Source organism: Mus caroli, chromosome 5 (genome assembly GCF_900094665.2).
Source record: "Mus caroli chromosome 5, CAROLI_EIJ_v1.1, whole genome shotgun sequence".
Classification (NCBI taxonomy): domain Eukaryota; kingdom Metazoa; phylum Chordata; class Mammalia; order Rodentia; family Muridae; genus Mus; species Mus caroli.
In genome coordinates, this window is record NC_034574.1 from 18737787 (window position 1) to 18750880 (window position 13094).

Sequence of the window (13094 nt, forward strand, 5' to 3'; positions counted from 1 at the left end):
CAGCATATAGGTATTCAATACAGAATGCAGTGCCTCGTGCGTTCATCTTATAAAGCCAGCCAGCATATAGGTATTCAATACAGAATGCAGTGCCTGGTGCGTTCATCTTATAAAGCCAGCCAGCATATAGGTATTCAATACAGAATGCAGTGCCTGGTGTGTTCATCTTATAAAGCCAACCAGCTTGTAGTTGTTTGCTTGGTTCTTTTGTGCTATGTTGGACTTTCAGGGAGTACTTGGATTTCAGCTCCATGCTGATCCACTCTGCTAAGACTTTTCACACATGAAACAGATGGTCATTCTTTTGCCAGATGATTCAGTGAGAGGCTCATGCCAGGATAGAGTTTTAGTGTTAATGGAATTCCTTGTAGAACATCATGGCTGTTTGGTGCCACTGTCTGTTAATGAGGATGAGTGAGTTAGCTATTCTCTACTGTGGTAGATTAGAATCTGTTGCTGAGACCAAGAAAAAGAGCAGAAGGTAAGGGCTGACTGTGACTGTATGGCTGTGACTATGACTGTGTCTCTGTGACTGGCTGTGACTGTGTGGCTCTGGCTCTGACTGTGACTGGCTCTGACTGTGACTGTGTGGCTGTAACTGTGACTTTGACTGTGTAACTGTGACTATGTGACTGTGGATGTGGATATGGATGTGACTGTGTGGCTGTGGCTATGGCTGTGTGACTGTGGCTGTGACTGTGACTATAGCTGTGACTGTGGCTGTGTCTCTGGATGTAACTGTCACTATGGCTGTGGCTATGATGGTGGCTGTGGCTGTGTCTGGCTGTAACTGTGACTGTGCGATTGTGGCTGTGATGGTGGCTGAGACTGTGACTATGTGATTGTGGCTGTGACTGTGTGACTGTGTGACTGTGTGACTGTGGCTGTGACTCTGTGACTGTGTGACTGTGGCTGAGACTGTTTGGCTATGACTGTGTCTGTGTGGCTGTGACTGTGGCTGTGTCTCTGACTGTGTCTGTGTCTGTAACTGTGACTGTGTGATTGTGGCTGTGATGGTGGCTGAGACTGTGACTGTGTGGCTGTGACTGTGTGATTGTGGCTGTGACTGTGTGACTGTGGCTGTGACTTTGTGACTGTGTGGCTGTGGCTGAGACTTGACTGTGTGGCTGTGACTGTGTCTATGTCTGTGTGGCTGTGGCTGTGGCTGTGTTTCTGGCTGTGTCTCTGGCTGTGACTGTGACTATATGACTGTGACTGTGGCTGAGTGACTGTGGCTGTGACTGTGTGACTGTGGCTGTGACTGTGTGACTGTGGTTGTGACTGTGGCTGTGTGGCTGTGTGACTGTGACTGTGTGACTGTGGCTGTGACTGTGTGACTGTGACTATGTGACTGTGGCTGTGGCTGTGGCTGTACTAACTGGGTTCTGGCCTTGATGGTGCTGATTTGTCTTCACACCAAGTCCTTCAGACATCCTCACAGTGCTTCATCAAAGGTCTGTTCCCACACAAGTCCAGATGCAGAGAAGAGAACGGCAGCTTACCTTCCTTTGTTTCTGATTGGCTGTTGATAACCATTTGTTGTTGGGCCATGCCACTCCTGAACTGTCCAGCCTCTCAGAATTTTCTTTTCAGTTGTCTGTGACAGAGCTCCAGTTCTACTGTCGGTGATAAGTGCAGGCAGGGTGTGTGTAATGAATAGACTGGGCATGCCCACTCCACAGGTCATTTCTGGTTGCATTCTCAGGCACTTCCTGGACGTGTGGCCATTGGTAACTCTGGGCTGACTACTACAAAAATGACATTTTAGTTCTCTGACTGTCAGAACTCCAGGTTTCGGACAGCCTTCAGTCTGTGTTTAGAAAAACTGAATACTTAAAGGAACATGCTCACTAGCAGAAAAATAAAGTATCATAAATAAAAACAACTGCAGTAAGAAAAAGAAACTGGCAGGGGAGGCACACCCCTGGCTTCTGAGCAGTGGTGGCACAGGCAAAGGGGTGCCACACCTTCAAGGCCAGCTCTATCTGCAGAGCCCCAGGCCAGTCGAGACTACATAGTACCACAGAAAAGAGTGCACACCAAGTACTTGGGAGGCTGATGCAGGCTGGCCATGAGTACAAAGCTACACTGAACTACTCATTTGATGTCAGCCTTAACTACACAGCAAGATTCAGTCTCCAACCAAAACAAACCCCTCATACATCAAAACCCAACCCAAACTGAAGCAACAAACCCGCTCTGTGCAGGCAGAGCTTCAAACCTCTGGCTATGGCTGGTGGTGACATAACTGCTACAGCTTCTGGGCGAGACAGCCTGGCAGCTCTTAAGACGGTGGGTGGAGTTACAAGTCCAACAGTTCCATTCCTCAGGACAGACAAAGACAAAGGAACACACTTTTTACAGAAAAATGCACATAATAGTCTCAGCAACATTATGCATAATAGATACAAAATGGAAACAGTCCAAACGTGTATCAGCTAGTGAATGTATAAAATGTATGGTCCTGTGATGTACTGGGGTGTGAAGTACATACTTAGAACATGCTATGGCACTAAGAGAGGAGCTGGTCATAAAAATAGAACTTCATATGGTTCCATTTTCTTGAAATGTCCATGATCATTGAGTCCATAAACAGTAGATTAGTGACTGCCTGGAGTTGGAGGAATGGGCACAAAATGGAGATAGGCATGGATGAGGATTTTGTTGGGAGGAAGTAATGGCAGTGTTCTAGAGAAATGATGGATGCACAGCTCTGAGTTACAACTACTGAGTTATAAAAATGATTTATACTGTGCATGCATGTGTATGTGTGTGTCACAGCATACATGTTGAGATGCAGAGCTTGGCTCTGTCTTTCCACCATGTGGGGTTCAGGAATAAAGATTCAGGGCATCAGGCTTAGTGACTGACAGTGCTTCTGTGCACTGAGCCGTCACACTGGCCCGTATGCAGATATCTTCCACCATGCCAAGCAGTGTGGTGTGTGTGTGTGTGTGTGTGTGTGTGCACATGCACTTGAGTATGTGCCTATGCATGTGCCATGGCATATATGTAGAGGATAGGGTTGTTTGCTTACACTATGTGGGTCCTGGAGATTGAACTCAGGTCATCAGGCTTAGCAGTAAGTAACTACCCATTTAGCCATCTCACTGGCCCTGAGCTGCACACGTTAAATAAGGAAAGTGTGTGATATAGAGCTTCTATTTTGCCATGTCCAGAATTGTGCCAATAAATGTAATAACAGATGTTTGTTTGCAGTTCTTTCTGCAGCTGCAGCAGGCAGCACTGGAGGTCTTTGCAGAGAATAACGTCCTCAGTAAACTGCAGCTGGGACAGCTGGCCTCCATGGAGAGCTCGGTCTTCGATGACATGATCAACCTCTTAGAGCGTTTAAAGCTTGATATGTTGACTCGCCAAGTAGACCATGTTTTCAGAGAAGTGAAAGACTCTGCAAAGTTGTATAAGAAAGAAAGGTATGTCCTGTATCAGTCACCCTTTACACACGTTAGTCTGAGTCAAAGATACCATTTCTACTCCCTGTTTTAGCTTCTGTAAAATCCTCACTCCAAGTCTTGGAGATGGAACTTGGGGCTTTTGTGTACGGTAGCTTTAAGCATTGGGTTTGATGGGATCGTTCTAGAATCTATTCTTTTGAAGAATTTACTTAGAATAAATGAGTGACCTCTTAGAGAGGTTCAGTTGTCCCAGTGTCACTCACTTTACAAAGCAAAGTGCCCCGTGGTCTATGCCCTGTCATGCTTGCCTGTCACAACTCTCCTGCCTCTGTACCCTAGCATGGCACCTCCACACAGTACTGCAGTCAGTTTGGAAATACTGTTAGTTTGTATGCTAAAACCAGAGCATAAGATTAACTGGTATCTTTGGAATTCTAAAGATAAAGTAATTAAATTTAGGGCATTTTTCAGGAAATATTAATTAAAAGTTAAAATGTAAATATAGAGACATTTATTTCTGGTAGAGCTTTGAGTATTAGACATCATGATTTTTTAAACTCCAGATTTCCCCCAGGACGGTATATTTCCCCCTCACATTTAAAATTGCGTTTTGAAACTTTAAGGAGACAGAGTGGTAAGGGTCATTCGTGAAGGTTATTTGTTTTTCCAGATGGCTGTCCCTGCCGTCTCAGTCTGAACAGGCAGTGATGTCGCTGTCCAGCTCAGCGTGCCCGCTCCTGCTGACCTTACGGGACCGTCTGCTCCAGCTGGAGCAGCAGCTGTGTTTCTCACTATTCAGAATCTTCTGGCAAATGCTGGCAGAGAAACTGGACCTGTACATCTACCAGGAAGTGAGTCGGGAGACGGGGCTGGGGCCGGGGCCGAGAGGGCGGCCACCGCATGATCTGCTCTTTGCTGCAGATAATCCTTGCCTGGGATGGCAGCTGTTACATGGATCGCTCTTTGTTGCAGATAATCCTTGCTAACCACTTCAACGAAGGAGGAGCAGCCCAGCTGCAGTTTGATATGACAAGGAACCTCTTTCCTTTGTTTTCTCACTATTGCAAGAGACCAGAAAACTATTTTAAACAGTAAGTCCAATGTCCAGCCATAAGTATTGGTGTATGCAAACGCTGGAGGAGCTGGCTTCTTTTTAACAGTTTCAGAGTTTTGCTGATATATTTTGTAATAGCATCAATTAAAATCTGGAGCTAGAGATGCTCAACAGTCAAGAGCACTTGATGCTCTTGCAGAGGACAGGGGTTTGTTCTCAGCACTACATGGTGACTCACAACCACCCTTAACTCCAGTTCCAGGGCATCTCACACATTCCTCGGTCTCCACAGGCATCAGGCACACACACAGTGCACAGACATGCATGCCGGCAAAACAGACACATGAAATTTAAAAATCTAAAAAGCAACAAATTGCTGGCTCCTTGCCAGCAGGTCCAGGTGAGAGGAGAGAGGTCCCAGTCCTGCCCTGCCGGGGTCTCTCTGGGGTCTGAGTGGGATGGCAAGTATCGACAGCCCAAAAGAAACACACCGAGCCTAGAGTCTTGTCGAAGCAGGAACTCAATTTTATGGCATCAGCCTCTTGCTTATATAAGTTCAGAACATAGGGAGAGGGATTTTTGGTGGGGTAAGATGATGTATATAGGGGGTGAGGAAGGGTGGCAGAGAGTATGGAGTGACTGACAGGGCCAATGGCAAAGCTCTACATCAGCAACAGTGGGGCAGAGGCAGGGCCTAACATGTCATCCCAATAGGGAAGTGACTGAGACAGGTCTCAAAACTCGAGCCAGGCTCAGGTTTGTCCTCAAGGCCCAAACCAGGGCCAAAATGGGACCCAACATAATTAAAACCTTAAAATAAGGGCTGGTGAGATGGCTCAGTGGGTAAGAGCACCCGACTGCTCTTCCGAAGGTCCAGAGTTCAAATCCCAGCAACCACATGGTGGCTCACAACCATCCGCAACGAGATCTGGCGCCCTCTTCTGGAATGTCTGAAGACAGCTANAGTGTACTTACATATAATAAATAAATAAATCTTAAAAAAAAACAAAAAACAAAAAACAAAAAAACCTTAAAATAAGCCAGGCGTGGTGGCACATGCCTTTAATCCCAGCACTCGGGAGGCAGAGGCAGGCAGATTTCTGAGTTCAAGGCCAACCTGGTCTACAAAGTGAGTTCCAGGACAACCAAGGCTATACCTGTCTCAAAAAACCAAAAAAAAACCCAAAAAACAAAAAACAAAAAAATCCTTAAAACATTCATTGTATGTCTTTTAATATTTTCAAAACACAATAGGGAAACCAAAATAATGCATATGGTATACATCAACAGAAAGTTGATCAGAACCAGCTATAAATTACATGTTGGACTTGCTACATAGCATCTGGTTCAATGCTATTTGCTTATAACTGGGAGAGTAAATAGAAAATGATACAGGTATAATTCTGCCACCTGTAGAAAATAAGGAAATTAGGAAAATGCAGAAAATTAGGTTTAGTGCCTAACAATAGCCTAGACCAGATGAAAGTCAGTTTTCTTACAAATTTAATATTAATTTTAGCTCTTACTATAGTTATAAACATGAGAACAGTTACTAGGAATCTAGTAAAAAATTTATTGATTTAAAATTCACATTAAGTGTAAGTCTGTGCAATTTGGAAACCTTCCTTTGAAACATAAAAGGTTATGCTTCCTGGGAACTATGGTTGTTTCTGATTTGCTTTTCTGTTTTTGAGATAGGTTCCATGTATCCCAGCCTGGCCTTGAACCCAGTACTCAGTAGCAGAGGGTGACCCTGGGCTTTTGCTCCTCCTGCCTCTGTCTTCTGAGTACCATGTTTACAGGTGCTCACCCCACACGCCAAAGCCCCTCCCATGCTTCATTCATGTTAGGCAAGTACCCTACCTCGTACATTAAGTCTCCAGCCCCCTTTTGCTTTTATTATTATTTAAATATTCTAATTTGGTTTCCATGTGTGGGGTGGAGGCCAGGTGAGAACTTGTGGGAACAGTTCTCTCCTGCCACGCAGATGCCAAGGATTGCAGCAGCTTTATCCTCAGCCACCACACCAGCCTTCCTATTCTGTTTGGTTTAGGTTTTCTGAGACAGTCTCGCTATGCAGCCTTGGCTGGCCTGGAGCTCACAGTGGTCATGCTTTGGCTTCCAGAGTGCGAGTGCTGGGATTACACGCGCATCACCGTCCCCAGCCTCTTTATGGTTGGTTGACCTTGCTGTTTTGCCTTTTTGCTGCCTTCATTTTTATTCCTTTGCTTTTCCCCTAAGTCCTAATTCTAGCTGAACTCATAGTTACATTTAATAATCTGTTAGCATCAAACAGTGTCCTGAGATAAATCCTAATGACGTGCCAAGACAAGCCTGAATGATCTATTAACCCTGTACAGCTTGTGTAGTCCTAGCACATGTAGAATCAAGTACTCCATAGATAGTTAAATGGCTGTGTAGACTCTCCAAAGGTGGTCCAAAAGAGCATCTCTTCTTTCTTGTTTTCCTAAACAGTGTAAAAGAAGCCTGCATCATTCTGAATTTGAACATCGGTTCTGCATTGCTCCTGAAAGATGTCCTGCAGTCAGCAACCGAGCACATTCCTGCCACAGCAGCCTTAAATGAAGTTGGAGTTTACAAACTGGCTCAGCAAGACGTTGAGATTCTGCTTAATTTGAGGACAAACTGGCCTAACACTGGAAAATAATGCATCTTTGAGAAAAGTGTTGTTTAACAAAGACAAGAGTTGCCTTTAATTCCAGCACTTGGGAGGCAGAGGCAGGCGGATTTCTGAGTTCGAGGCCAGCCTGGTCTACAAAGTGAGTTCCAGGACAGCCAGGGCTACACANTACAAAGTGAGTTCCAGGACAGCCAGGGCTACACAGAGAAACCCTGTCTCAAACAAACAAACAAACAAACAAACAAACAAAACAAAGTCAAGAGTTGGATTGAAGTTCTCTGATAAAGTTCTGAATTAATGAACCTGGACAAAAGAAAACTTGGCAGAATAGTTTCTTGTCTTGAGTTATGATATCACTAAGTCGGTGACCATCCTCCATCCTCCCGTTCCTAAGAAAACAAAGAATGAAAACTCAGCTGTGAGAAGCAGAGTAAGTGTATTGCAAGTAGGAATGGAGACATCTGAAGACAGAATGAGAGCAGAGGTCGGCCATACCTGACCTCCATGTCCTATTCAAGGGGAGCTGTTGTCAAAAGCTGAATGTAGCCATAGACTGTAGAAACACTCATGGGTGCATGTTCATAGTTGAGGTTCCTGTATCCATTTTGGGAATTCAGTGTTTATATAATAGGTGGAAGACACCTATAATCCCATCAACTGAAGGCTGAGGCAGGAGGATCACTGAGGGTTCAAGACTTTTCTGGGCAACATAGTGAGATATTATCTGTTTCACCACAAAAAGACCAAAACAAAACAAAAACCCAAGACCAAAGCACAATAGTTTTATGAGATGGTGGTTAAGCTATGGCTGTTCTTAATATTCTATTCTTACGTCCTTCCATTTAAGTATTTCTTAGTGTGTGTGTGTGTGTGTGAGTTTTATGAGATGGTGGTTAAGCTATGGCTGTTCTTAATATTCTATTCTTACGTCCTTCCATTTAAGTATTTCTTAGTGTGTGTGTGTGTGTGTGTGTGTGTGTGTGTGTGTGTGTGTGTGTGTGTGCAAGTGCGAACACACAGGTGTGTAAGGGGTGTGTGTGTGTGTGTTTAGAGCAGAAATCAACCTTGGGTCCTGTTCCCCAAGATGCTCACCTTGATTTGGAACAGGCTCCCATCTAGACTTTGGGCGAGCCCCAGGGTTCCTTCTGTTTCTGCCTCCCCTGGACAGGTATTTCAAGTGTACCACCGTCATGTTAGATTTTTCCCATGAGTTTTAGGGAGTGGGTTCTCAGTGCCAAGTACTTTACCACTAGTCCTTCCTGGTTCCACTTCTTGTAACAATGGCCATCTTTTTTTCTCTGAAACATATTAGAAGCCAGATACTGAGCTCAGGAATGTACCTGCTTTTTCCAGTGACGGCGTTACAGACTTTAGTGACTGTGCCTGGCTTTTACATGGGAGCTGGGGATTTGAACTCAGGTCCTTGCCAGCTGAGCCATCTCCCTGACCAGAGATAAAAAAGATCTTAAACTCCCCCCCACACACACCTTTTCACAATTTCCTGGTCTTGGGCTATGTGAAGTGATGGTGTGTGTGTGTGTGTATGCAATACTAGAGATCAAACTTGGAGCCTTGCTAATGGAAGGAAGGGCTCCACCACCATCCTCAGCCCAGACAGAGATTCCTTCATTAATAAATCCTCAGAGACTAATAAAACGTTTACACAAACTGAGCTTAGCTGGAAGATTTCTACTCCTATAAAGTTTTATTCTCATTTTTTTTCTTCTGACATGGCATTTATTTAGTACTTTCACTGCTGTCCTATCTCAATCTAGAAATGTCAGCTTGGGGGCTGGAGAGGTGGCTCAGCTGGTAGGCTGTTCTTGCAGAGGACCTGGGTTCAGTACCTCGCACACATGTGCTTGCTCACAACAGACTGTAACTGCAGCCTCCTAGGATCCAATGTACTCTTCTTGCCTCTGAGGCATTGCATGCATGTGGTGCACAGACAAACACTCATACACATAAAAATAATAAAATCAGCCGGGCGGTGGTGGTGCACGCCTTTAATCCCAGCACTTGGGAGGCAGAGGCAGGTGGATTTCTGAGTTCAAGGCCAGCCTGGTCTACAAAGTGAGTTCTAGGACAGACAGAGGTACACAGAGAAACCCTGTATCAATCAATCAATCAAGCAAGCTACACAGAGAAACCCTGTCTCAATAAACAAACAAGCAAACAAACAAATCTTGCTGAGCAGTGGTGGCACACTCAGCACTTGAGAGGCAGATACGGCCGAATCTCTGTGAGTTTGAGCCTGGTCTGTGGAGTAAGTTCCAAGACAGCTAGGACTACACACAGAAACCCTATCTAGAGAAAAAAAAAACAAAATCTCAAAAATTGTCAGGCTTGCATGGGGCCTTCATTGTTGATATTTACTTTGCAGACTGTATAATTTTGAGAAAACTCTTTAAGATGGTACCTTCTGTTCTATTTTCTCAGAGAGGCAGAGCGACTTGTTTTATAGCTCAGGCTGGTGTTAAACCTCAAGTACTGGGATTCTAAGTATGCCCTCTGTTATCCATGTAGAGTCATATCAATGTGTTGTGTGTGTGTGTCTGAGAGAGAGAGCGCCAGCCAGCATGCATGTGGACAGAAGCAGAGCATGCTGTGTCTGTGTCGTCAGCAGTTCCTCCCACCTTTATGTGGGTCCCCAGGCTCCTGGCAGGCTCTGCCTGCCCTGCCTGGCTTGCATAGGAAACACTTGCACCTCCTCTCCAGCCGCCTCTATGTTCTGTATGGCAGCTTTCCAACTACTGTGTGGAGCTGAGAGGTTTAGTAATTCTAGCAGACTGGGTCTCCTCACCTGTGGGAGGATTGGTAAGGTCTCCTTTTTTTTTTAGACAGGGTCACTCCATAGCCCTGCCTGCTTCTACCTCCTGAGTGCTGGGCTGAGAGGTGTGTTCCAACATGCCCCAAACTGACGAGGTTTCCCAGTGAGAAGGCGTGAACTTCCTCTCTACCTCCATCATCACACCTCCCCTTGCCAGGGTGAGCCTTCCCTGCCTTCTCTTCCTAATGGCAGACAGTTAAAGGGAATGAAACATTTCACCCAAAGGGTAGGTGTGGGGAGTGGAGAGATGGCTCAGCAGTAAAGTGCTTGCTGTGCAGGGGTGAGGAGCGGAATCTGAATGTCCTGAGCCATGAAAACCTGCACGCTGTGGGCAGAATTCGGTTTTTCCACAGCTAGATTTAAGGTAGAGATGGAGAATCCTAGAAGCTCACAGGCTGCCTAGCATGGGCTACACAGTGCAGCAGCAAACAAAGAGACAAAATGGGAGATGAAAACTGATCCCTGAGATTGTTCTAGGCGCCACATGTGTACACTCCAGTGAGCACACATACACAAAAGGGTGGTGGTACTCTAAATGCAATGGTATTGATACTTCAAAATCATACTATGGGGGCTGGTGAGATGGCTCAGTGGGTAAGAGCACCCGACTGCTCTTCCGAAGGTCTGGAGTTCAAATCCCAGCAACCACATGGTGGCTCACAACCATCCGTAACGAGATCTGGTGCCCTCTTCTGGAGTGTCTGAGGACAGCTACAGTGTACTTACATATAATAAATAAATCTTTAAAAAAAAACTGTAAAGCCGGTCAGTGGTGGCACATGCCTTTAATCCCAGCACTTGGGAGGCAGAGGCAGGTGGATTTCTGAGTTCAAGGCCAGCCTGGTCTACAGAGTGAGTTCCAGGACAGCCAAGGCTACACAGAGAAACCCTGTCTCAAAAAACCAAAAAATAAAATAAAATAAATCTTGGATGTCACCTGGGGATAGTAGTGCACCCCTTTAATCCTAGCCCTAAGGAGGCAGAGGCAGGTGGATTTCTGAGTTCAAGGCCAGCCTGGTCTACAGAGTGAGTTCCAGGACAGCCAAGGCTACACAGAGAAACCCTGTCTCAAACAAACAAAAAAGTTGAGTGCTATGTTGAAGGTGCTGTGCTAGGCACTCAGGCTGTGGGCCTTGGTTCATGAAACAGTACAGCAGAGAACTGGACAAAGCAGCTCCTTAGCATACCTCGTATGACTGCACGGCAGTCTGGAGATCATCTGTGGGGAGCAGGATGGAGAGTGAGCCACGAGACTCCCGCCATTCCTTGAAGAGTCCTGATCTGCTCTACTGGGCATTAGATCTAAACTGGCTCCCTTCAGACCTGTGAGACAGCAAAAGGGAACCCAGGCCAGGGCAATGGGGCCATTCCCCCATTCTCGAAGATGATAATATTCCCCTCAGCCCCCACCCACTCTTTCTGAGTTACCTCATTAGGCAGGGCTTTCATTGGGGCACATTGTGGTGAGATACGATTGGTCAAGGATTTAGTGGCTTGGGATTGGATCAAACACTATATATTATAGTTTTTGGGGCTGGGCAATAAACTCAGATCTGCACCCCGATGCTGCTCTTCAGAGTTGGATTTCCCAGGATCCATCACGTGACTCTCAACCTCCCACCCTCCCTCGGTTCTGTTGCCACATGGACCTGGGCATTTTTATAAAGCTCTCCAGGTGATGTAATTTGCAGACAGAGATGGAAAGCAGAAAGACAGAGGGGGTTGGCAGAGGGGGCTGGGGAAGAAGCTGCCTTGCTAAGACATGGGTACAGAAGCAGAGTCTTAGGACAAATGCAGTTTCTGACAAGGCAGCATGTTTACATATAACACAGAAGCAGTGCTCTGCATCAACAGGCTCTTCTATTACATGATTTTAAAAACAAAGTCCAATCTACTTTCCAAAACTACTGAGACAGTCATGGTGAAGTCAGGCATGAGGTGGACGGGCTTAGATGCAAGCAGCACCATCACTGCCATTTATTCTTGGAATACATTCCATGCCTGCATTTAAAAAACATTCAGACAACTCTGGCTGATGGGCTGCAGCCAATCAGGGAGTGACACGTCCGAGGCGGAGGACAGTCCTCCATAAAAGGGAGGGGGCTCCGCCATATCTCTCTCTCTCTGGCTCCTTTCTCCACTGGCTCCTGATGGGGTAAGCAATAAAGTTTGTACTGCAGAAGAAAAAAAAAAAAAAACATTCAGTTTTAAGTTATTGTTGCGAAAAAATGAAAGGATATGGGGCAGGAGAGCTGCTAATAGCACTTTAATACTTTTTTTGGTAAAAGACCTGAGTTCTATTCCCAGCACCTACCTCACACGGCTCATAACAGCCTGTAACTCCAGTACTGAGGGATTTAATGCCCTCCTGGGGCCTCACATATGACACAGACTTAGTCAGACATACACATAAATAAACAAACCTTAAAAAAAGAAAATGAACTCATCACCAACTTTGACTATAAGATTGTGACTGTGGTGGTTTGGCCAGAGAGAGTCACTATTAGGAGATGTGGCCCTGTTGGAGTAGGTGTGGTCTTGTTGGAGGAAGTATGTCATTGTGTGCGTGGGCTCTAGGACCCTCATTCTAGCTGCCTTCAGAACAAGAGGTGTGACTCAGGTCCTCCATCCCCACATCTGCCTGGATTCTGCCAAGCTCCCACCTTGACTGAACCTCTGAAGCTGCAAGCCAGCCCCAATTAAATGTGCTTATAAGAGTTGCTTTAGTCATGGTGTCTGTTCACAGCAGTAAAACCCTAACTAAGACAGTGACCAAACTTATTTTATTATAGTCTCATCTATTTGCCCTTCTCTGCATATATACTTATTTTAGTTTGTTTTGTTGTTGTTGTTATTGTTTGTTTGTTTTTTCAAGGCAGAGTTTCTCTGTGTAGCCCTGGCTGTCCTGGAGCTCGATCTGTGGACTAGGTTGGCCTTGAACTTAGAGATCCACTCTGCCTCCCCAGTGCTGGGACTAAAGGTGTGCACCACCACTGCCACCACACCTGGTATCTCCATGTATATTTTAAGAAGATCTCGCTGGCCGGGCGTGGTGGCTCACGCCTTTAATCCCAGCACTCGGGAGGCAGAGGCAGGCGGATTTCTGAGTTCGAGGCCAGCCTGGTCTACAAAGTGAGTTCCAGGACAGCCAAG

At 45.7% G+C, this 13094-nt stretch overlaps 1 protein-coding gene across 1 annotated transcript in view; it reads left to right on the forward strand.

Moving 5' to 3' along the window:
- Window positions 1–7165, forward strand: part of Rint1 (RAD50 interactor 1) — a 33913-nt gene extending 26748 nt beyond the window's left edge. The window contains exons 12-15 of the mRNA XM_029477543.1: window positions 3220–3434; window positions 4087–4267; window positions 4389–4507; window positions 6946–7165. Coding sequence (XP_029333403.1) covers window positions 3220–3434; window positions 4087–4267; window positions 4389–4507; window positions 6946–7138 — 708 coding nt within the window. The 3' untranslated portion in view covers window positions 7139–7165. The remainder of the gene's footprint in view (window positions 1–3219; window positions 3435–4086; window positions 4268–4388; window positions 4508–6945) is intronic.
- Window positions 7166–13094: the final 5929 nt, after the last annotated feature.